The sequence below is a fragment of the Eleutherodactylus coqui genome, chromosome 6 (assembly GCF_035609145.1).
Source record: "Eleutherodactylus coqui strain aEleCoq1 chromosome 6, aEleCoq1.hap1, whole genome shotgun sequence".
Lineage (NCBI taxonomy): Eukaryota > Metazoa > Chordata > Amphibia > Anura > Eleutherodactylidae > Eleutherodactylus > Eleutherodactylus coqui.
In genome coordinates, this window is record NC_089842.1 from 118,667,579 (window position 1) to 118,694,026 (window position 26,448).

At 42.2% G+C, this 26,448-nt stretch overlaps 1 protein-coding gene across 1 annotated transcript; it reads left to right on the forward strand.

Moving 5' to 3' along the window:
- The first annotated feature begins 190 nt into the window (after positions 1-190).
- On the forward strand, positions 191-25,665 carry PLOD1 (procollagen-lysine,2-oxoglutarate 5-dioxygenase 1). Its single transcript, XM_066607470.1, has 19 exons — positions 191-337; positions 3,779-3,870; positions 5,345-5,457; positions 5,632-5,795; positions 7,095-7,207; positions 11,481-11,544; positions 13,055-13,152; positions 14,230-14,331; positions 14,858-14,992; positions 16,040-16,161; positions 16,393-16,497; positions 16,582-16,707; positions 18,198-18,339; positions 19,198-19,311; positions 19,415-19,480; positions 21,840-21,944; positions 22,162-22,308; positions 23,301-23,426; positions 23,643-25,665. Exons 1-19 carry the CDS (start codon positions 265-267, stop codon positions 23,796-23,798), a joined length of 2,163 nt encoding a protein of 720 aa, XP_066463567.1. The 5' UTR covers positions 191-264; the 3' UTR covers positions 23,799-25,665.
- The last annotated feature ends 783 nt before the right edge of the window (positions 25,666-26,448 follow it).

Sequence of the window (26,448 nt, forward strand, 5' to 3'; positions counted from 1 at the left end):
GGTTAAGCAGGAGATAAGCTGCCTCTAATATCAGAACATTAACCCTACACGCTTCCAGCCCGGGGTTACGGGAGCGAAAGAGTTTCCCAAAGTTCCCTTGTCGTGGCTCGGGTGGGACTCCAGAACTTTTTGGCCCAATCAGCTTCGAGCGTTGCAATGAGAGACATTAGCAGGGCCGGCAGGGGGCGTGGCCATTGCGTGGCAGGGTCCTGAGGAGTCCGGGGGTCGCTGGGATCCGGTGGAAGCTACTGTGGAAGGTGCGACATGTTCCTGGGGCTCCTGATCTCTTTGCTCCTTGCTTGTGTGGCCCCTGGGGCCCTTAGCTCCAGTCCAGCGGGTGAGTTGCTTGGATATAGCTGTATGCAGTCACATGTATATAGTCCTAAAGTATTGTGGTGTGCCTATGGTTCTTACAGGTTTCCTGCATGTGTGGGGGGCATCTCCAGGGCAATGAGAGGACTTACCCCATCATTAGGGACTTCGTCTGTTGGAGCTTCTCAGGTAGAAGGAGCTGGAGTCATCAGTAGATCACTGGTCACAATGTCATATACAGCAGTGCAATCTGCTGAGACATCATTGGGCATGGGCTCCATCCTGGATATGGAGGGGCAATAAGGAAGCAATGTTTCCCGAAATACTTGATATTAAAGGGGAAAATCACCATGACTGGTCGCTGAGACGAGCCAGCAGTGGGGGTCCAGTATCTTATATAAGGGGCTGCAGCCCTCTGTGAACTCAGTGGAAGCCAGGGGGAATGCCATAGGTGCTACAGGGAGTAGTCCTGGTGGGCTGGCATCAGCACCTGGGCAAATGCCCGGAGCCACTACAGTACAGTGGGCTCACTGCCGCTGAATTAGGATTGATGCAAGATGGAGCACCTGCTACAGACCCCGCTCACCATAATCCCACGACCATACGCACTTCCTATGCTATCTTCCTAGACCCCACCTACTTGCTATACATAACATTTTGATGACCCCCACCTACTTGTGTTGGTTTCGCCTGTCAATAATTTAGAGTCGCCTAAAGAAGAATCATTTGCGTCCCAAGATTCTAGTAATAAGTCCAAGTGAGAATGGGATTAACCCCTTAATGACCACCCATACTCCTTTTTACTGTGGCTGTTAAGGGGCGTTATTCTAATGCATGCACCTGTTTACAGCGCTGCATCGGAATCTTGGCACGGGTCTTCTGTGTCAAGAAGAGAAGGCACTGAAGACCCAGCCTGGCACTTACTGAAACAGCAATGCGACCACAGCATATAAAGGGCTGACTGAGGGAGGGGGCTCCCTCTGTCACCCATCGAACATCTCCCCCAGATAGTGGGGTCCCGATGGGCTGCTATGGCACCTGGAGATTTTTGCCATATCTCACCCTACAAAAAGAGGATTGAAAAGAAATCAAAACATAGTATGGCTCAACAAATGATGCTATTAAAAAATACAATTTGTCCTTCAAGAAAAAAAAACAACCTTTCTTGGTGAAAAAAGAAAAATGTTAGTGGTGCAGCGATTGAAATATATATATATAGTGTGTACTTTTCTTTCTTTTTTTTTTTTTTTTTTTTTTTTTTTTAAAGCGTGGAAAAAAATGCCCGAAAAAAGGAGACGATATAAATTTGCTTTGCATAAACTGCATCCTGGAAATGAAACTGGACGGGTGCAGCTAAAATAGTCGTCTTCCATGAGGTTGTGGACATTATATAAGTTACACCGATCAGTTTGGGGGGACGGTTTTGTAGCCGGAGTGTAGAATGTGATGGGAGATGAGAACAAGTAGACCCATTCATTCCCCGTCACTCCAGGCAGCGCCGGCATTGGGCAGCCCACCGATAATACAGTTTCAGCTCACAGCTGTAATCGTACACGTTTCAGTGCCACAAATACCTTCCTTGTCTGATGCGGCAGACTTTTTCCACCCAAGAACTCATTAAAAAGGAATTTTTATATTTAGTAATTCTATATCATAGAATGGTAGAGATGGAAGGGACCCCCAGGGTCATCAGATCCAACCCCCTGCTCAGTGCAGGAGCCGAGGATGGGATGAACAGCGCTGTATTTAATGGGCCACTAAAACTAACACTGGCAGATTATAACACAGCAGCAGCGGTATAAGATGAGGGATGGATATCACACATGTAGATGTAAATTAAAAAACTCCAGTAATCTTCCTCCCAGCCTGACATGGCAACCATAGGAGGGAGGAAATCGTTTAGTTTAAATGTCCCTATAAGTTCTGTCTTTACTTATTTGTCAATAAGGAGGAAAAGACTAAATTTCGGGTCACATCACGTCTTTCAACATTGTTTTTCCATGTAAGAATAATGAGGAAAGCAGATCCAGATGGCTGAAGATATTTCCCACTTATAGCAAAGATGTCGGATTACATATTGCAGCTCTTACCATCTACCACCTCTCTTGGCTGTTTCACTATATTCCATTGCCATAATGGAAAGTGAACATACATACATAGCTAATTTACCTAGAGGAATAGGGGGAGAGTAGGAATCTCTGTTCCTGGGATTGGTGGGGGTTCCAGGAGCCTGACCCCCACCTATCACCATCATTCATACCGATATACCGTGTTTCCCCGTAAATAAGACCTTGTCTTATATTATTTTTTGCCCTAAAAAAGGCACTTGGTCTTATTTTCGAGGAAAGTCTTATACCTAGCAGGCTTGGTCCAGGACCCTCTCGCTGCTCTCTACAGCTCCAATGCTCTTCTTGCAGTCCTCGGCCACTCATAATAACCAATGCAATGGCTGTGATTGGTTTATCCAGCGCTGCATTGATTGGCTGAGCAGTGGTAGAAGAACCAATCAACAGCTATCGCGTTGTAGAGGCGGGATTTATGAATTGGCTGAGCCACAGCCAATCACAGCCATTGTATTGGTTAATCCAGCGCTGCATTAATTGTCTGAGCAGCAGTCGAAGAACCAATCACAGCCATCAAATCCCCTGAGGTGGGATTTATGGATCTTGTAACCAGGAAGTGATGTTGTACGAGCAGCTGAGGACTGCCGGAACCGTGCCGAACTGCGATTCCGGCCGCGATGAGATCAGCTGGAGGAACCTGGACCGAGCCTGCTAGGTAATATATTCATTTTTTTATGTAGTCACCGTGGAGCCTTATGCGTATTTGTGTATTACATTTTTTCTCTTATGTTGTGAGATCTATGTTCCTGTTCTTTACCACAAGATCTCTGCTTGCTGTCATTGAATCGGAACAATCTTTGTTAATATCTAGAACATCATTTCCCAACTCCAGTCCTTAAGGCACTACGGCAGGTCAGGTGTTCAGGATTTCCTCAGGATTACGCATGAGATGTAATTATTGTCAGTGCCTCAAGTGTTCTTACTGTAGGATATTCTGAAAACTTGAGCTGTTGGGTTGCCTTGAGGACCGCAGTTGGGAAACACTAATGTATAAGCTTAAAAACCTGCCCTAGGCAAGTGTTAATCAGGCCTGTGTCAGCTGGGTTTGATCAGGATGGACCTCCTGCCTCTAACTGTTACCAAAAACAACAATTCTAGTCACTGACAGCAATCAGATATCTTAAAATGCTGAGGAATTGAAATCCAAAGCATATTAGAAAGCTGCAGAATGTTCTTTATGGGATGATTACCTTTACCTATATATGTGGTTGGCTTTAATGATGTCGCTGGTTCCAAGTCAACCGATGGGTTCCTTACGAGAGACCAGTATGGGACTGCTACGGGATAGTGGCGCTGTGTGGGTGATGACTCTTTACCATAATTTATCCTTCTCCTTCTTACAGACAATCTGTTAGTCTTAACGGTGGCCACTGAAGAGACAGACGGCTTCAGGAGATTTCAGAGATCGGCACAGTGCTTCAACTACAAAGTGAAGGTGCGTGAAGATGGGCGCTTTCAGACGGAACGTTCGCTACTCTATAAGTGAATGAGACTGACTGAACGATGGGCGTTTAAACCGAACAATTAGCATATAAGCCAACGAGGACTTTCAGGCTTGCATGAAATGAATGATAAGCGAACTAATTATCCTCCATTGTTGGATCCTTGGCTGTATTTACACTGAATGATTAGCGGTCAAATCTGATCTACTAATTTCTAAAAAGATAAGGCCACCTCACACAAGCAAATGGAGAAACAATACTGGTAGTCCGGCGCCGCTCTCCAATGAATCTCAACAGGCAGGGGGATAAGATTTATCCAACTCCTCTTTTTATTGTGTCAACACATACGCGTTTTGGGGTAGGCCCTTTCATCAGTCAAGCTGGGTTAGACATAGACCACTGTTGTCCAGGCCACGTCTCCCGGTGTTCCCTGGTTAGGCTCACAGCGCCTTCTAGTAAAATCAGCACTTCTGGGTTTAGCCCCAAGAGTTATGTCTAACCCAGCTTGACTTATGAAGGGGCCTACCCCAAAACACGTATCTGATGGTTATAATTGAGACAATAAAAAGAGAAGTTGGATAAATCTTATCCCGCTGCCTGTTGAGATTCATTGGAGAGTGGCGCCGGATTACTAGTGTTGTTTCTCCCTTCGCTCTATTTTGCCCACCAGTTGGTGGCTCTTTGGTCGCCAGCGCCTCCTAGTGAAATTCATTTCCACACAAATTTACCCTTTTTTTTTCTTCAGCTCCTTGAGGCTTCTGGTTCGCAGACATCCTACCGGGCCCCGAACCCTCATACACACCGGGCTTGCTCCACCCCTTTTCTATCTCTTTGTACTCTCACACAAGCGTAATATGCAGCACTAAGCATCTTTTTATTTCAATGGGGCTCTTCTCACTAGCGTTTCTGCGCCACATAATATATGCACACCAAATCGCATTTGCATGTCCTATTTTCGGTATTTTTTTGTATATTTCACACACTAAATCGCCCATTGAAATGAATGCGGTATGTAAAAGATGCAGTAAATACGCAATTGCAATCATAATACTGCATTTTTTTAACCAGCTTACTATGCCACCGGGAGGAGGGAAAAAAAAGTTGCGCACTAACAACACAAACAAAACTTGTGTAAAAACACAAGGAAATGCGCCCACAAAGCAGCTCTGCACGCAGTAAAACATGCAGCATTTTTACGTGCACTTGTGTGAGAGCGGCCTAAGCCTAAGCCTTCCATCTAAAATCACCTAAAAGCTTCTGATCCTCGGGGCATCTTGGTGAAGAATTCCAAGACGGGCAGGAAATACCTGAGGACTGACAAAACAAATAAGACAAATCCTTAGTCCAAAGTAGGAGCGAATAAAGACAAAGGAATTTTAGTGATCTTGTTCCTTTCTGCAGATGAACTCCTTATACATTTAAGGGGGTGTATCCATTGTGACAAGCCCCTCTAATTCTCACCCGCAGGTCCTAGGACATGGAGAAGAATGGCATGGAGATGGGCAGAAAGTGCGACTCCTGAAAACAGATTTGGAACAGTATGTGGACAATGAGGACCTCGTCATCCTCTTCACTGAAAGGTATTAAGTAAGGATGGCTCCACAGTCCACGTTGATATGGAACAGCATGAGGTATGAGGCATCTTGTGCCTCAGTAATGACACAGATTCTCAGAAGCCAGGTACCGTGCTCATTGGTCCAGGTGATTGATATTGTCTTGTCTTATTGATATCGTCCTGTGCTAATATTTTGCAGTTATGACACGGTGTTTGCCTCCGGTGCAGCAGAACTCCTAAAGAAGTTCAAGCAAACGAAAAGTAAAGTGGTCTTCACAGCCGAAGCCGTCGCTTATCCTGAGCGGCGTCTGGAGCCCAAGTATCCGGCTGTCAGAGAGGGCAAGCGGTTTCTGGGCTCCACAGGTATGGCTTTGAGCTGGGAGTACTACTATTCGCAGGCTTATTACCGTTTGTAGAATGCCTTAAAGTGACCCTCCGGTTTAAGGATAAGTTTCTGAACCAGGTCCGGAGGGGGAGGATGTTACCTGCAGTTGTTCTTCTCTCTTGTCCCTCCAATCCGCCAGTACCGAGTCCCATATTCTACTGTCTAAGAGAGTTGACGCAATCTTCTGACTACCTAGTCCCCATAGAGCATTGGTAACATTAGACTACCGCTGCAGTATACCTGCTCTGTGATTGGCTGGGGCTGCTTACGTGATCAACACTAGACAATCGCAGAGCAGTGCACAGTGTGCATTAGGTAATTAGAAAACTGCTGTGGTAACTTTGGACAGCCAAAAAGTAGGCCTAGAACCAAGGGATCGGAGGGGCAGCAGAGCAGAACAACTGCAAGTAATATACTCCTCTCCACCTCCGGAACTGGGATAGAATTTTGCCCTGAAAGCAGAGGGTTTCTTCAAACATTCATTAACGTTTCAAATGCCTTGTGCTTATATGATAGCCAGTGTGATAATGAGCAAAACTTTAATATATTTTATTTGCCTAAAAAGACAGTTTTGTGCTGAAAAACCTCTCTAAAGTGCCAGCCACTAGGGGTCTCCCTTTCTCCTAGCTTGCTGTCCACTATCTGTGCTCAGGTAATTTGCAGGAGATGTGAAGGGGGGATGATGACTAATTGTGCTTATTGAAATGTATAGAGAACAGAGGGGAGGAGGTGGAGGGAAGGAAAGATGTACACAGACACCACCTGCAAGCTAATAATAAGGCACTGTTAACTGTGTTCTAGCTGCAGAAATCACAGCTGCACTGCTCACTCTTGCTGTACACTATACTACATGATGATTTGAGGTCTGTGTATGTTACAGACATTTAGAGATCAGAATCCGCAAGTCTATAGAACACAACACACATACTACAGCAACCTGACCCCTTCCACCAGTCCTGAGAGAATTGAGAATCAGCTGTACACTCTGCAGAGGGGAACATGGGGAAAATACAGGATATAAGTCAAATAATGGCCCAAAATAGTATTATTCCTCACCTACACATGGCAGCTTATTTTGAAAAGTCATCTGAAATGTTAGGTGTGCTTTAACTCCGTGGGTGCTTGTCTGAGGTTTCCTTTACTTGAATGGCCAGCAGAGCGCTCATGGCAAATTGCCATTGTTTTCTCAGCATGATTTTATTTCTGGGGAGGTTATAGATGATTTGCTCTGATTATTTACTTCTGCCTTTTATAATAGTCATCTGTCTTGCTTGCAGCTTTTATAGGTTATGCTTCACAGCTGCATAAACTGGTGGCAGAATGGGACGGGGCTGACGAGAGCAGTGACCAGCTATTTTACACTAAAATCTTCCTAGACCCAGTAAAAAGGGTAAGTAATATCAGGGGCCATGGCCGGGTGATGATCAAACAGCCCACTTAGTTTGTTTTAATCAGTCCGCTCAAAAGCCGTATGAGTGGCCAAGAGCAGTTGTGACCGCGACATGACAAGTGCTTTGTGGCTATTTGTGGCTTAGATAAGTGGATCGAACTTTTGAAATCCATTCAGTTTAAAAATATCCATGGTAGCAAAATCCTTCAGTGGAATTAGGAATAAGGCCCCTTGACACAGGTGTGTTTGCGTGCGCAACACACAGTGAATATAACACATTGATTTCAGTGGGTTCGTTTACGTGCACGTTTTGGTAGCGCAAAAAAACGAAACTGCAGCATGCTCCATTTTCCTGCACATTTGCACACCAAAACTCCCCATAGAAGTCAATTCGAATGCACACAAAATACGCTAGGAGTTGCATGAAATGCCTATTGCGCAGTAAAAAGAACACATGTGGGACTAATTAGCAATTTCAATCAGTGAGTCTTTGCCACACATAAAGGAACATGCCTTGCTGGCGTAAAAAGTACAGCAAAATACGCCAATGTGCACGTAAAAAAGTATTGTTCGTTTTGCAAAGATGCAGCGCTCAATTCTGCATATGCTTGTGTGAAGGAGGCCTAATAGTTATAATGCATTCTTAGCGCAGCTAATTTAAATATTTCCTGGAAAAAAACATTCCAGTGTAGTTTGTACAGGGTGGCCACGGAAAATTAGCCCGGCACCACACTCTTATAAAGGCTGTCTAATAGAAGATCTGTCTCTGTTGCCCATAGCACCCAAGCATAACACAGCTTTCATGTTACATCAGCAGTATAAGAAATGAAAGCTGCGCTGGGATTGGTTGTATGGGCAACAGAGACAGATCTTTTTTTAGACAGCCTTCATAAGAGTGTGATGCTAGGCTATTTTTTCATGGCCCACCCTGTATATGCTATGGTGATGATAAGTCAGTGTGAGGCATAGCGTGTAGTGATATATAATGTATAACATAAAGACAGAGTTGTTTTGATAATAAACCACGCCATATAAGTTGTATATATGTATATTATTACTGTTTCAATGTACAAGAATATTCACTACTGTAATACTGCCCCCTATGTGCAAGATAAGTATTAATTTTATTAACTTATATAGCACATACATATTCCACAGCGCTGTACATCATAGGGTTCTGTCCCCATTGGGTGCTCACAATCAATTAAATTACTATAATACTGCCCCCTATGTACAAAGATATAAGTACTACAATTCTGCTTCCTACGTACAAGAATATAAGTACTACAATACTGCTCCCTATGTACAAAAATATAACTACTATAATACAGCCTCCTATGTACAAGAAAACTACTATAATACTACCCTCTATGTACAAGAATATAACGGCTATATTACTGTCTCCCATGTACAAGAATATAACTACTATAATACTGACTCCTATGTACAAGAATATAACTACTATAATACTGCCCCCTATGTACAAGAATATAACTACTATAATACTGCCTCCTATGTACAAGAATATAACTACTATAATACTGCTCCCTATCTACAAAAATATAACTACTATAATACAGCCTCCTATGTACAAGAAAACTACTATAATACTGCCACCTATGTGGAAGAATATTACTATAATACTGCCCCCTATGTACAAGAATATTACTATAATACTGCTTCCTGTATACAAGAATGTAACTATTATAATACTGCCTCCTATGTACAAGAATGTAACTACTATAATACTGCCTCCTATGTACAAGAATATAACTACTATAATACTGCTCCTATGTACAAGAATATAACTGCTATAATACTGCCTCCTATGTACAAGAATATAACTACTATAATACTGCCTCCTATGTACAAGAATATAACTACTATAATACTGCTCCCTATGTACAAGAAAATAACTACTAAAATACTGCTACCTGTGTACAAGAATATAATTACTATAATACTGCTCCTTATGTGCAAGAATATAACTACTATAATACTGCCCCTATGTGCAAGAATATAACTACTATAATACTGCCTCCTATGCACAAGAATATAACAACTATAATACTGCCCCCCATGTACAAGAATATAACTACTATAATACTACCTCCTATGTACAAGAATATAACTACTATAATACTGCTCCCTATGTACAAGAATATAACTACTATAATACTAACTCCTATGTAAAAGAATATAACTACTATAATACTGCCCCCTATGTACAAGAATATAACTACTATAATAATGTACACTATGTACAAGAATATAACTACTATAATACTGCCCACTATGTACAAGAATATAACTACTATAATAATGTCCCCTATGTGCAAGAATATAACTACTATAATACTACCTCCTATGTACAAGAATATAACTACTATAATACTGGCCCCTATGTACAAGAATATAACTACTATAATACTGCCTCCTATGTACAAGAAAACTACTATAATACTGCCCCTATGTACAAGAATATAACTACTACAATACTGACCCCTATGTACAAGACTTTAACAACTATAATACTGCCCCCTATGTACAAGAATATAACTACTATAATACTGCCCCTATGTACAAGAATATAACTACTATAATACTGCCTCCTATGTACAAGAATATAACTACTATAATACTGCCCCCTATGTACAGGAATATAACTACTATAATACTGCCCCTATGTACGAGAATATAACTACTCTAATACTGCCCTCTATGTACAAGAATATAACTACTATAATACTGGCCCCTATGTACAAGAATATAACTACTATAATACAGCCTCCTATGTACAAGAAAACTACTATAATACTGCCCCCTATGTGCAAGAATATAACTACTATAATACTGCCACCCTATGTACAAGAATATAATTACTATAATACTGCTCCCTATGTACATGAATATAAGTACTATAATACTGCCCCCTATGTACAAGAATATAACTACTATAATACTACCTCTATGTACAAGACTATAACTTCTATAATACTGCCCATATGTACAAGAATATAACTACTATAATACTGCCCCCTATGTACAAGAATATAACTACTATAATACTGCCTCCTATGTACAAGAATATAACTACTATAATACTACCTCTATGTACAAGAATATAACTACTATAATACTGCTCCCCATGTACAAGAATATAACCACTATAATACTGCCCCCTATGTACAAGAATATAACTACTATAATATTGCTGTTATGTATAAGAGTATAACTACTAATAATACTGTCCCCTATGTACAAGAATATAACTACTATAATACTGCTCCTATGTACAAGAATAAAACTACTATAATATTGCTTTTATGTATAAGAGTATAATTACTATAATACTGTCCCCTATGTACAAGAATATAACTACTATAATACTGCCTCCTATGTACAAGAATAGAACTACTATAATACTGCCTCCTATGTACAAGAATAGAACTACTATAATACTGCCTCCTATGTACAAGAATATAACTACTTTAATGCTACCTCTTATGTACAAGAATATAGCTACTATAATACTGCCTCCTATGTACAAGAATATAACTACTCTAATACTGCCCTCTATGTACAAGAATATAACTACTCTAATACTGCCCTCTATGTACAAGAATATAACTACTATAATACTACCTCCTATGTACAAGAATATAACTACTATAATACTACCTCCTATGTACAAGAATATAACTACTATAATACTGCCTCCTATGTACAAGAATGTAACTACTATAATACTGGCCCCTATGTACAAGAATATAACTACTATAATACTGCCCCTATGTACGAGAATATAACTACTATAATACTGCCTCCTATGTATAAGAATATCACTACTATAATACTGCCCCCTATGTACAGAAATATAACTACTATAATACTGCCCCCTATGTACAGGAATATAACTAGTATAATACTGCCTCCTATGTACAAGAATATAACTACTATAATACTGCCTGCTACGTACAAGAATATAACTACTCTAATACTGCCCCATGTATATCCCCCCCCCATGTCACAGTAACATTGTCAATGTTTTGTAGTGCAGAGATCTTCACCTGTGAAGTTGTGATATTGATCATAACTGTATATTTCCAACAATTTAGGACATTTTTGTATAAGCTACAGTTCCGTGGCACAGGAAGACACCAGCTCGTGCCTGGAGTGCTGCTCACATTGCATGACTAAATGTAGCCATATGTACAAGAACGAGTGACAGCTGCAGAGCTTATTCCTCTTTCTATTTGTTTTATTAATTAAGGAGAAGATTAACATCACGTTAGATCACAGATGTCGACTCTTCCAGAATTTTCAAGGCTCTGAGGGTAAGTAAATCTTTTCAAACGTGAGGTTTTGTGTAATGAGGAAATAAGGCAGATGGAACAATACCTCTGCAGCGCCACCTACTGGATGGCAGCATTCCCTCAAATCAATGTCAAACCTTTTATAAAGGTCTTACAAAGATTGGGAATTGCAATTCCCAATCTTTGTTAAGACCTGCATAAAGAGTTTGACATTGATTTGAAGGAAAGCTACTGTCCAATAGGTGGCGCTGCAGAGGTATTGCTCCATCCTAATTATTGGTATATTACCCAGAGGAGCATGTATGGCCTTATAAGTCTCCTTACTCACCTTCTAGGTGCTCTCCTCACAGAGAGACAATACTCCTCCCGATTGTGTCATGAGGTTTTTAGCTATGCTCACATATTGTCACCCAAGTTTGCTTTTGCTGTGGATCTTCCCAAAATCATGGTGAAACTGCTATGTGATTGCATCTGTAATGTGTGAACACAGCCAAAATCCCCCAGCGCATAAAGTAAACGGATCCATAGACCCCCATTCACCTAATGAAGGTCAGCGTGACCTCTGCAAGAAAAAACATACACTGCGCACCATAGAGTAGTATGTGCTGAACAAGATGAAGATGTATGATGATCAGCCAGGTGAATGCTCGCCTCTAGAGCTTGTGCAAGCGTATGTATAACTAGTGAAGACTAACACCATTCCATGGCTGCTGCATTCTCGTGGGCACAAACAGACCCTGCTGCTCAGTGCATGAACGGTGGATGTAAAGGTGAAGATTAAAGGATATGGACCACATGAAAGCACGCTCGGACATCCACCAATGAATTGGATAGTATGGCAGAACATGCTTTATGAGACAACATGTTTGTGGAGCGTTGTCCAATAAAAAGTCTATCTATTATCAGTATTATCATACTTTAATTCCATTTGTGAATGTTGCAGTACTTTCCCCCAGGCAGGGCAGTCCATATCCTCCAAACTGCACCTTTATATCATTTGGCCTCCGTTCAGGTGCTTGTGTGTTTTTCTGCATGACACGGCAAAGCAGACTGCGCTAGTCAAAGGTATAATGTAAAGATGTCCACTGAAAAGAGTATACATTGCAGTACTAATGGCAGCCTAAGGATTAACCACCTGGTGGCAACCATTAAATGTATACATCCAGAATTTCCATCATGAATCCTCGTGACGGAAACCTTGGATGCACATATCAGCCATATTTACATATATTCAGCCTTTTTTTCCCTCAGCACACTTGACAACCACCTGTACTTCCATTGTCATACCGGAGAGCTGGCTGCTTGAACCAGTTCTCCATGTACTCCTATCCTGCTTATCTTGTGCTATACACATCAGTGAGGCTAAACAAGCTGAGATGCAGTGTGAGCTGCGGATGAGGGATATAACTGCAGTCTAAGCCTCTGATAAGGCAGGGTATGGTTTTAAAACTACAGCAGATTCCAGTGTAAAATGCAGACTATAAATTACATTAGTGTATTGGGGTGTGATCTGCGCTTCTTTCCTTTCCAGGGGATGTTGTGTTAAAGTTTGAGAATGGCAGGGTGAGAGCCCGAAACCTAGTTTATGACACTCTTCCTGTCCTAGTAAATGGGAATGGACCATCCAAGGTAAAGTGCCCTCCTTATTCTGCTGGTGAAGTCACTGTGTACACACATTACTTATCCTGTACTGATCCTGTGTTACATTATACTCCAGAGCTGCACTCATAATTCTGCCAGTGGAGTCACTGTGTACATACATTACATTACTTATCCTGAGTTACATCCTCTTATTATACTCCAGAGCTGCACTCACTATTCTGCTGGTGGAGGCACTGTGTACACACATTACATTACTTATCCTGTACTGATCCTGAGTTATATCCTGTATTATACCCCAGAGCTGCACTCACTATTCTGCTGGTGGAGTCACTGTGTACATACATTACATTACTTATCCTGTACTGATCCTGAGTTACATCCTGTATTATACTCCAGAGCTGTACTCACTCTTCTGCTGTAGAGTCACTGTGTACATACATTACATTACTTATCCTGTACTGAGCCTGAGTTACTTCCTGTATTATACTCCAGAGCTGTACTCACTATTCTGCTGGTGGAGTCACTGTGTACACACATTACATTACTTATCCTGTACTGAGACTGAGTTACTTCCTGTATTAGTACTTCTATTATTCCTTGTCAGAGACACATGTACTACAATGTATGTATACGTACTGTAATACAGCTATAGCTACAGTGCATTGTACAAGCAATCAAATCACATGTTCAAGTCCCACTAGGAGACCTAATTATTTTTTATTCAATACATAATCTGTGTAAAAAGAAAAAAAAACTCATTCCCATCTATAACATAATCAAATATGAACAATTAAAATCTAAAATAGTTCTGGGCCTCCGAATAGGAGGAGACAGAAAGCAAATGTAAAACATTTTAAAAGTTCTTGATTTTGCTAAAGTAGTATAACAAAAGCGGCATAATTTGGTATTGCCGTGATGGTAGTGACACACATAATAAAGTTCCCGTCATTCTTGCCGCTCAGTGAACGTCCCGTATCGTTATGTTGTTTTACAGGAAGGGGGCGGGAGGGAACAAGGAAAAACACAAGATAGCTTTGATATGAAAGCGCTGAATCCCTCATTCTTCTAGTGAACCGTTCTGTTCTATGTATGTCTGTGTTTCAGCTTTATATGAATTACCTGGGAAATTACATTCCGCGTGTCTGGACCTTTGAGACGGGCTGTGTCATCTGTGAAGAAGGCTTGAGAAGTCTGGCAGGATTTAAGGTAAAGCAACTGAACTTTAGTGACCTGAAAGAACCCAGAACATTCCACTCCACGTGGTTTGGATTCTTGGAGATTTGTCTTCATTAGTTCACCCTCAGCTTTCATCACCCTATGGCCATCACCTATAGGACCCCGAAAGCTAACTAATAGAGATGAGCGAACGCGCTCGTTTAGGGCAATTACTCGATCGAGCATCGCTTTTTTCGAGTAACTGCCTACTCGGGCGAAAAGATTCGGGGGGGTGGAGCAGGGGGAAACGGGGGAGCTCTCTCTCTCTTCCCCCTGCTCATCCCCGGTGCCCCCCGAATCTTTTTCCGGATTTAGGCAGTTACTTGAAAAAAACGATGCTCGATCGAGTAATTGCTCTAAACCAGCACGTTCGCTCATCTCTACTAACTAACAAAGACCCTTTAATAAAGTTCCTAAATTAAGGGATTATTTCCATGGACTCCTCCGCCTCTCTGTGTTGCAGTTTTCTTTGTCTTTTTATGATCAGTAACAAGCCTCTTCTCCTTTACTTTAACAGGCTGATGACTCCTTCCCATTGGTCGTGGTCGGCATCTTCATCGAGCAGCTGACGCCTTTTGTTTCTGAGTTCTTCAAACGATTGACCAACCTGCAGTTTCCAAAAAAAAGGCTGCAGCTTTACATTGCGAACCATGTAAGTCAAAGCAGTCCTTCCAGTACACTGCAACACGTGGATACAATCCATTGTGCCTGCTCAGGTGCCATTACATCAGACAGGTGATGTCACCGAGACTCCTGGCCTGGTGATGTCAGTTAAACTGGTCACATGGGCTTCTAACGTAGAAGGTTTACCAGATGTCACGGATGACGTCCCGTGTTGGGGGCCTCCTATTGAGTGCAGTGGTCATATAGGTAAAGAAGCATGTGACCGCCGCAGCAGAAGTAAACACAAGACCAGAGGAGTGGCACTGCCACCAATGTGTTTATTCATCAAAAAATAGATATGTGAGGGGGAAGGAGGAACATCGCTGCTGTCCTCGAAGATTGGATCCCGTGTGGTAAAGATATTCAGTTTTATCAGGGCTACACGTTACAGAGTCAAACAGACTCCTTCATCAGGCCAGATTACAAAAACAGAGAAACAAAGGATATTAAAATGGTTAAACCAAGCAGGAATACCAGAGCATCTGACGCCATGGGGGTCTCCAGCAATCCCCACATGCCAGCAGTCATGGCATGTAAAAACAAATTGAAGATATAATATGAATCTAAAACTTTGTCATTGATTTTAAAAGAGTATTAGACAATAATAGAAATAGTTAATAAACGCAAACCATAATCTGCATAAAAGAAATACATGAAAGGAGTTTGCAAAACAAATATAAATGAGGGTCTTATTCTGCATAGCGCTTTTCTTGCAGCGCTCTCAGGTGAGCGCATCTGCTTAAAAATTTCAATCCCTTCTTTGGTGATGCCTGCGCTATGGAAGTGCTTTTTTTTCCTTTTTTACTTTTAGATATTTCTAAAAAAAAACCTTTAAGGTTGGTGAATTGTCGCTGGTGAAGTTGAATTTTGTGAATGACTCATTGGTTTAATTGTAGTGAATGCAAACTGGTTGGATTGTGCTTGGTGAATATCAGCAGGTTGGGTGGCTGGTTGGTCCAGCGGCCACCGGTTGGGTGGCTGCAGTATCTTATCTGTTTTACCTTTAAAACATCTAACCCAAGTCCTCTTCTCCCAGGAACTCCATCACCAGAAACATGTGGAGAAATTCCTGCAGATGCACAGCTCCGAATACAACAATGTCAAATATGTAGGACCTGAGGAGGCTTCTAATTTCGCTGAAGCTCGTAATGCTGGAATGTAAGTGAATAGTGAAGACAACAGAATTGTTTTTTTGTTTTTTTTGGGGGGAGGGGGGGGGGGGAATTGATAACAAATATGGCGGCCATTTGAGCTCCCATTCAGGAAAGCCTTTTAACGTCTTGCCTTAGGTGGTTATCATTTGATTAAGATAGTGTCAATAAGCCGCAGAAGCCTCTAATCTCTGAATGAAGCATGAAATAATTGTAATATTTAGACCATTCTATCTAGAGACATCTGCCGCCAGAACCCGGAGTGTGAATATTACTTTTCGATTGATGTCCAGGTGGTTCTGAAAAACACCAGTGTTCTACTGAGTCTGATTGAACAGAACAAGTAAGAAGCCATGTTTGTGGCCACGAATACCATGTAGCTGCATGTTGGTAGAACTCTTTACTTATTTCCATTGTCTCTCATCAGATCCATCATTGCTCCTATGGTCAGCCGCATTGAGGATCTGTGGTCAAACTTTTGGGGTGCACTGAGTTCCGATGGGTTTTATGCTCGGTCAGAGGATTACAGAGACATTGTTCAGAGACAGAGAGTGTAAGTAAGAGAGGAAAACGGGGTCATTAGATACATTCTATAGGGGAACCGAGCCGCCGACAAGCATCTATTATGGGCTACAGTTATGGAGCCGAATGTGAGTACTCTGTTCCCCATTGGAGGATGTACAGGACATGCACCAAATGGTTTATGTTTTAACCCCTTTAATGATCAGGCTGTTTTGGTCCTAAAGAACCAGACCCTTTTTAGGGATTTTATCCAGTGGTGGCTTTTACTGCCCTTTTTTTTTTGTTTGTTTGTTTGTTTGTTTTCCTTCAGCCACCAAAACTATTTTTGCTGCGTTTTTTTTTTTTTGATAACATGTATTTTTTTTATATCTTTTTTCACAGATTTTTCTTTCATTCTTTAGTTTTATTGGGGGTAAAGAGCTAAAAAAATAGCTTATTTCTTTATTTATAGTTTATTTTTAAAATTTGTATATTTACATTAAATGTCCAGGAATGGGTTCCCCATTTTTTTTCAGACGGTTTGATATATAATTGGTATAGTTTTGGATTACAGGGCGCATATGACGACAGTTTGGCTTGGCGTCAGCAGTGGGTCATTTTCTTTTTTTTATGTATATGTTATTTTCATTATATTCTATAAATTCTTTTTTTATTGTTTTTTTATTTTTTTACATATTTTTGTAACTATTTTTTTTTCAACATCTTTGTTCTCCATGATCTCTAGGGGTCATTCACATTGTCTTTTTTTCTTAATTTCACACTTTTCCACGATAGCTGGGAGATCCATAGGAGCCCCAGTTAGAAGGAAAAACATCTCCCTTGTGTGACAGTAGTCACTGGCAGAGTCTGCTAAGACCCTACAGCTCTGCTGTGACAGAGGTCACCCAGCGGTTACGTGATTGCTGGGCCATATAGTGGAACTAAGACTTCCGCTTTCACTCTTTAGTACATAGTGCTCACTGAGTGCTACGTACCCTGGAAAGGAGAAGGTAGCAGTGTGTCTCACAGTCGAGGGCCTAACCTGCTCCTGCTTGATTGCACTATACTTCTGCTATCGATCAGGATTAAAGCCCAGAACCAAACGCCGTTTATTTACCGTGCTTGGTCCTTAACCCCTTCCAAACCAGTGTCGGACCTGGACCAACATTGAGATTTACCTGCATAGCCCCAATGTCGGGTGAGATCCGAAAACTGTTTCTAACACTATGCAGAAGAGAGATCCGACATCTGAGTTCTCCTCTACATACTGTAATATACATATGTATATTACACCATGCAGGAGAGGTCCGATATCTGAGTTCTCTTCTGCATATGTATATTACACCATGCAGGAGAGGTCCGATGTCTTAGTTCCCTTCTGCATATGTATATTACACTATGTAGAGGAGAGCTTTGATGCTGTACTTCTCTCTTGCATAGTGTTATATACATATACAGAAGAGAAATAGATGTACAGCAGCCATAAGGTGGGGTAAACATGTCTATTTGCACCTACTGACTGACTGATGCTGTGTATTGCAGTGGGATATGGAATGTTCCTTACATCGCCAATGTTTACTTAGTGAAGGGCAGTGTACTCAGGAAAGCACTGAACCAGTACGAGCTCTTTCACAGCGGACGTCTGGACCCAGACATGGCATTTTGTGACAATGTACGCAGAAAGGTCAGTAAGACAATCACGGTGAGATTAGCGCTGCAAATTCTAAGCTTCTATTGAATATTCATCACAGCGACTGTTGTGCAGCTTCTGAATGCAAACAAGAGTGTTCTCATTCACTGACAGCAAATGCAGATCTTGAATGGGGGGGAGGAATTGAAACAAAGTATATTAGAAAGTTTTAGAACCTTTCATTTAAACGACAAATTATATAAAACCTAGAACGATGCTGCGGCTCTATGGGTGGATTCTGCCTAGAAAGGTCAGTTTCAGAATCCGCAGTGTTGGCGTGCTTTAACACACCGTGATTGTTGTACACGATTTGTGGTTGCTGAAGCGCGCAGATCCCTGCAAAGTTGTTGGCTAGTTGTTGAGAAACAAACAATTGCACCAGATGATAATCAATTAGTAAAGGCTTTTAGGTGAGCTGAAATGAAGTAACTAGTGAACGAATTATGGCTTTTCACCATGTTGGTGGTCGTGTTTACATTTGCTTGATTTAGTAATTATTTAGATAATAGTCAATAGAAACATTTGAGTTGCACTGCGCTGTTTTTTTGGGGCCATTTTCTACACTTTTGGTTTGTGTTTTGGGTCATGACGTATATTTCACAAGTGATTTCCATAGCTTCTCTATAGGAAATTTTAAAAAAGCAACAGATTAAGACAGACATGCCTACAATGTACACGCCTGTCCCAAGTTCATACTCCCCATGGTTTGCACAGCATGGACCTGCTAATGGCTTCAGTAACAGCGGGAAACCCTTTTCATTTACCTTCTGCATCAGCTGACAGTGGCGATGACTCTTCTCTCCATGGGAAGGGGTCCGTTAATTGAATACACTTCTTATTCTTCACCTTCAGGGAGTTTTCATGTTTGTGACCAACAGACAGTCATTTGGCCACATCCTCTCCTTGGAGAACTATCAGACGGCTCACCTCCACAATGACCTGTGGCAGATATTTGAAAACATCCAGGTAAGATCCTCGGGACAGAAGACATTGTCCTGCGGGAGTATAAACGGAATTGGAAGTTTTAGATTGGCCTTAAATAACAAAATACATTCTCTGATTTTGACAGGATTGGAAAGAAAAATACATCCACCCCAACCACACATTGGTGCTCAAACGCAAACTGATCGAATCGGTGAGTTTCATTAGATAAAAGATTTGTAAAATTTGAAAACTACGAGAATGTAAAAAATATTAAACTGATCCATGAACTATTAGAATATGTAGTTGGATACCAAACCAACATTCTATGACGTAAAGGGGAGCTCCACTATTGGCACAATGCAGAGACCAGGTAAAAGGTCCCCGTAGGACATCAGTACTGGCAGTGGGTTCAGAGGAAAGATGTGGAAGTGCTGCTCTACTCTCTATGCATCATAGAGGGCGCCATCATTTTATTCACCTGAGCGTCTGGTTGAGTCTGCAATAATAAAAAGCATCTTTAATTTATAGTGCAACTATGCAAATATCTGCTCTATATTATATACATTACACGCACACATGGTTTGTATGAAGTGGGCCCAGAAGCCTAGCTCACTTTATGTATGGAGGGGCCGCTGTGTTTAACAATCATGGCTGCAGCATCTAAGTGGTTAGAGGAAGGGTCTCCTCTGTCTCTCAATCAGCCCCCTGCAACACAGTCACAGAGTGTAGTTAGGTTGTCCCAGCAGCCAGAGGACTACTGAAGGCCTCTAAGCCTGCCATGCTGGTACTACTATTGACAACCTGGAAACAATATACACTGCGGTATCAATACAAGTGTTCAAGAGAAGATTGCAAGTACAAGTCCCACTAGGAGAATGAAAAAATGTAACATAGTTGATTGATTCATTTTTTTTTAATGTAAATTAGAAAAAAAATGTAAGAAATATAAATAATAAAAACTAAATGTAACTGGCAGCGCCACCTCCATAAATGTTCAAACTAATGAGATATGACATTAATTATCCCTCACTTTGTGAACACTGTAAAAGGAAAAAAAGCACATACACGTGAGAATTGCATTTTTTTTGTCACCTCATTATAACCCCGCTGCAGTACCTTTAACCTCAGTCTTCTTCCAAGGTGGGACTGGTCACATAAGATCGTGAAAAGGCCTTCAGCTTGAACAGCGCCAATTGCGCTAACATCACTGTAGGAGCTCTCCTCCCTTGTGTTACTCTGAGGCTGCTGTATGTGCTGTAGCCGGGAGGTCAATATGTATCACTGCACAGTCCTTTCAGGGACCGGGCAGAGCACTTTATTAGTGCTTTGCCGGATCATTACAGCCGCCTCCCAGTTCTGGTCAAATATTTTCTTGCTGAAAAGCTTGTCTTTAGGCTACAGGCTACATTCACATGAGCAAGCGCGATTATGGGCTGAGAAACTGCGTTAGCCAAAGTGCATTTTTCACACCAAAGTTAGGCATTTTTCATTCAAAAACACCTCCCGTCGCTTCTGCAAAAATGAGGTCCGCAGGAGCATGTTTAAAGCGTGTCAGAGTGTTTTCCATAGATTTCAATGGGGAAACCTCACACTCACATGCACATCAAACAGCCTGTGAACGCCATGTGATGTCTTAAGATCCTATTAGAAGCAATGGGCGTGGTGTACCGAGGGAACGCTAAACTATAGAACCATACTGCGATTTTTATCCTTGCAGTGGTAAAAATCGCTCATGTGAGTAAGGCCATTCAAAAGAATGGAGTTTATTTTCATGCGAGTTTTGTGTGTCTCACAATGCACAAAACACGCGTGAGATTCTCACCCATGTGAATAAGCCCTTATAGAAAAGAAAAGGTAAACTTGGTAATGTCATAATGTACTGACCCACAGAATAGAGGCAACATAAAAAATTCACCAATATAAAGGCGTCCAGTTTGCATCCACAACAATTAAATGGAGATAAAAATATGAAAATTGTAGGTGTCCTCAAAGGGTTAAACAGGTGTATCCATAAGTTATCCATAAAAGGTTAACCTAGTGGATAAACCAAGGGCTATGGGACTGAGCACCACTTCTGCCATTTAGAAGATTTCGACATTTGCATCCAAGAATTAGGGGGGCGTGGGTTCCAACACTAAGATAGTTATGACCTGTCCTTATGATAGGTCATTAATATCAGATCAATGGGGCTCTACCACTTGGCACCCCAGCCAATCAGCTGATTGAAGTGACAGAGGCACTCTGCTGACAGCTTTGGTCGCTTCGGTCCATACCAGGCACAGTGCTATACATTGCATAATGACCGTGCCTGGTATTTATTTGAATGGGACTGAGCTGCACTCAGGCCATGTGACCAGCGAACGTGACGTCACATACCTGAAGAGGCTGTGCGCTCCTGCTGCTACCTCTTCAGACAGTCGGGGCATGAGTGGTGGACCCACGCCAATCTGATATTGATCCAATATCACGAGGACAGGTCATCAATATTTCAGTCCCGGAAAAACCTTTGTAATCTCAATTTTATTGATACTGTTTTAACATATTAAAATACCAATGTTTTCTCTGCTCAGCCATGTCCAGATGTGTACTGGTTCCCATTATTTACCGACACTGCATGCGATGAGCTTGTGGAGGAAATGGAATATTATGGTCAGTGGTCACAAGGAGGCAACAAGGTAAGGAGTAGTCACGTGCTCCAAACTATGTAAATGTGAATTGAAGGATATTATGGTGATGTTATTCTTAGAAATGGTCAGTAGATGGCGATGTTGTCCATTAGAATACATAGCTGCTTTCAAGTCTACTACTACCCCTTACAGGCTTTTAAACGGTACTGCGTCATATAATCATGATCCAATTCTATCCACTGTTCCTGCTTTCGAATCATTACAGGATCAGAGATTACAGGGAGGATATGAAAATGTCCCAACAATTGATATTCACATGAACCAAATCAATTATGAGAAGGAATGGCAAAAACTCCTGCTGGACTTTGTGGCCCCCATTACAGAGAAAATGTTTCCAGGTTATTATACTCAGGTAGGTATCATGAGGTGTAGGGGAAAGAGTTCATCAAGTCTATACTTTACTTTTAGATTGCACCAGTAAACCCAGGGGAACCTCCATGTTAAAGGGGTTGTTCCTTTAGGACAATCTTATTTGGTTACAAGATTTCCCCACAGATAAGCTGATCACAGGGTATTCCCTGGTACCCCAACAGTGTGTGCTGGCCCAAACAGCTGTGCAAATGTTCAGTTCACTTGTAGTGCTACAACAATGGCTGTCTGTTGTGGCACTAGACGAATGGATTTAAATTGTGGGTTCTCCAATCGCCGTCCACACATAGGATACATGGTAAGATGTGGGCATTGAAATGCATCGACTTTCGCCGGTTTGCTCACACTAGCAGGCTCTATTTACCACTGATTCCGTGCGTATGGGCGTGATTGATCTCTATGGATGCATTCAATCTGCAGTGCATATGCAATTACATTGTGTATGGATGCGGATTCGTACACACATTGCTAGGGGACCAGATAAAAAATGGTATAAAGAAAGCAGGAATTTGTGGGCAGGCAATGTAGGACGGAGTCTGGGGAGCAACACACCATCCAGACTGCTGACTGAAACCTCCGCTTGTTCTTCTGAGCTCTTCCTCCACAAGAATAAGCAATTTCTTAAATGGTTTATACTACTTCCAAAATAAGTAGTATAAACCAGCCAAGCAGTATCCCCTTGTGAAGGCATGGTTCTCAGAACAGCTCTCACCACAACAGCATAAGAGAATGTCGCCTGGGCGATAGAAGGGTGTTTCCAGGGGGTTGGGCTACTTTTTTATGTCATTCCTGCTTGCGTTCGTTCTTCCACATGGACCATGCGCTGTCTTTAAATGTAGATCTACATGGAAAACTGCAAGTTTGCGGAATCCGTCCCGGCCTAAAAAAAGAGATGCTCTTGGGACAGCCACTCTTGCTGATAGATGTAGGTCATCTCAGCATCTTACGTCATTATCTCTGTATTTATTTCTGCAGGCTCAGTTTGACTTGGCCTTTGTCGTACGGTACAAACCTGATGAGCAGCCGTCCCTTGTCCCGCACCACGATGCATCGACCTTCACTATTAATATAGCTCTGAACAGCGTGGGACAAGATTATGAGGTCAGTTACAGAGTCGCTCTGTTGCCTTCTGATTATCATGAAGATGATGTGGGTTGTAGTTACATTGTATCCTTGGCACACTCATGATGTAAACCATACTCTACAAACGTGGGGTTCTTATTTAATGATGGGCAATCTAGCCCAAACCCTTCCTAATTTGTTCTGTAACCTCCCTCTGGACATAATGTGAAGCTTACTAACCAATGTTTTATGCAGGGAGGTGGCTGCAGATTCCTCCGCTACAACTGTTCCATAGACGCCCCCAGGAAAGGGTGGGCCTTGATGCACCCAGGACGACTGACGCATTACCACGAGGGACTCCCAACCACAAAAGGAACTCGGTACATCTCAGTCTCCTTCGTGGATCCTTAAGCTGAACTTGTCTTACAAGAACTCTGGAAAAGATTACAATGTAACACTGATAAAGTATTACAAGGTTATGGCCATGTTAGCAGGACGGAGATGACCGCTTGGCAGAATTAACATTATCTTTCTGGATGAGTACCTTACCCTAAGAATCTGAGAATTCGGAACAATCCAGACTGACTCACAGTGACTGAGCCTTGGCAGTGAACAAATGGCGAAATATTATTTTTAATCTCAGGTTCCAGATCTCACTTTTGTATATTTAGGATTAATTGTTCTTATTGCTTCAATTTTGTACAATGTATGAGAGTTTGTGAATTTCTGGTATTATTCCTTTTAAATAGGGGGGGGGGGGGGGTTCCACAAAATGTTGCTGCTGTGTAGTCTAGAAGGCGCATGCTGAGAATGTGACAATGAGGAGCAGAATACTAACAGCCTTGTTTTAATAGGGAAGTTTATTTTTACACCTTATTTTATATCTTTCAGTGATCCCCATATATGAAACTCCGCTATTTCTTAGTTCTCATTCTAAGGATGCTTTCACATGGGGCAGAATATTCAGCCACATTTAGGCCTCCTTCCCACGAACGGATTTCCGCCGCGTAATTCGCGGCGAAAATCCGCTGCGTTGCACGCAGCTATTAGGTTCTATTGAACCTAATAGCACAATGCACACGATGCGTAATTCCACCGCGGAATTACGCACCGCGATTTCTCCCGTCCTCACCCGCAGCATGCTCTATTTTCTGCGGGTGAGGACGGGCTGTACGCACTGACGGCTTCCATTGCAGTCAATGGAAGCCGTCCATTCACGCTATCTCCCGCTGTAACCAGCGGGAGATAGCGTGAAAAAACGCTTTCCCGCCCACCGCCGAGCGTCATATGACGCCAAATGACGCGGTCCGGCCGCGTCACGTGACACGGCCGGCCGTGCACGTGACACGGCTGGTGACGCGAGAGCGGTGGGCGGTGACGAGCGGTGACGAGCGGTGACGCGGCGGTGGTGGGCGGGGAAGCGATTTCATGCTATCTCCCGCAGGTAAGTATAGGGGCTCTGGGGGGCGCCGTGACGGGCTTCACAGCGTAATATTACGCTGCGGAGCCCGTCACGCTCGTGGGAAGGAGGCCTAACATGCAGATTTTGATGCTGAACCCACATTTAGCCGTGCAGAATGCCGGGATGGCAAACCCCACAACATTGTTGCAGAATTTTCTATCCCATGTAAAAGCATTTCCAGCTCCTGCAGGGTTGGTTATACAGCTTTCCTAGTTTCCTGAATTACCTCTTTACGTAACTCGGCAGACTTGATATTCACCATTCTGTTCAGTATTCCAAGAAAGTTGGGTCCTCTTTGTGTTTCAATGAAATGATCTGAAGCAGAAACTACGGAATGAAGGCCAGCATTACTGGAGGCTGCCAGTTTTAATTCTTCACCAGTGCTAAAATAGCGCTCCTAATATTAGTGACGTCTGTGCCACTAAGTGTGAACAGGGCCTAATCAGTTGCTTACATGGCATTTAATTACAGGAGATCTCCACTGTAGATTAAACAGTAAGCAAAAAGCTCCCATTGAAGTCACCTTGTCCCAGGTTTGCTCTGTAATGCAGCATAGTTACTCAATATCCAACGGTCCCACCAAACTGCTATTCTCCTCTTCTTGTAGTCTTAGATGTAAGATCTCACGGACCCGGAGCTTCTGAGATTGTCATACTTGTATATTTGTAGCAAGCAACAGATGGATCTCAGGCTTGTTCGGTCAAGTGCTGCCTGCAAACCACGTTCTGGCCACAGTCATCACATCCATGATGTCAAAGTTACTGTTTTGTACAGTTTGTTAGGACTTTTACATTAAAAGACTTGTTTTGTCTGCGATTTGTGGTTTATGTAATTCAGTACTGGAAAAGATAAGGAGAAAGAAGCGCCAAAAGAGCACAGAAGAGCAAGGAGAGAGATGAGGAGGGAGAGTGAAAGATCACCAAAGGTACATTGCATTCATGTTTTGCTCTGTTCCACGAGAGCCTTCAGTTACAACACCCATAATCCACAATGAAACAAAGTTCAAAGGCAGCGCTCCAATGGGAAATATAAAGATGTAGATAATAGTAGAAAAGGAATTTGTGGACTCACTCTGACGTGACCGGTCTACCCTTAGAGTAGGTCCCAGTCCGTCATCTGATCCAGGTCCACACTAATTAATCCAGCAGAGTACTTCTCTTATAATCCACCGGTTCAAAAAATCATCCCTTCGGGAGAGCGTCATGAGCTGGCTCTGGGCATGTAATGCCAGAGAGGGTGAAATTTACAAACTGTGTAAGTTAGTTTTATTAATTAGGCTTAATCCTATAAACAAGTGTTTGGCTTTTGTTTTAAAGTAGTAACTTTTTAGCGTGCAGGAAGTGATGGCGTACAGCCCCTTCCTCCAGATCCTTATTAGTGTGGATAGTGTTAGGCCCCTTTTACATGGGCCGTGTAATCTCAGATTCCCATGATCAGCGAGAATCGGAACGACTCCTTTAGTCTAAATGTGTGGTGCGCACCTGAAGAGGAGTTGGTGACCGGGTCGGCGGTGGCGATAAATGGACTGCTCCCCTCCCGACAGCAGCAGCAACCTATAATGCTACTGAAATGGAGTCAATGTTCAATTCGTGATGACAG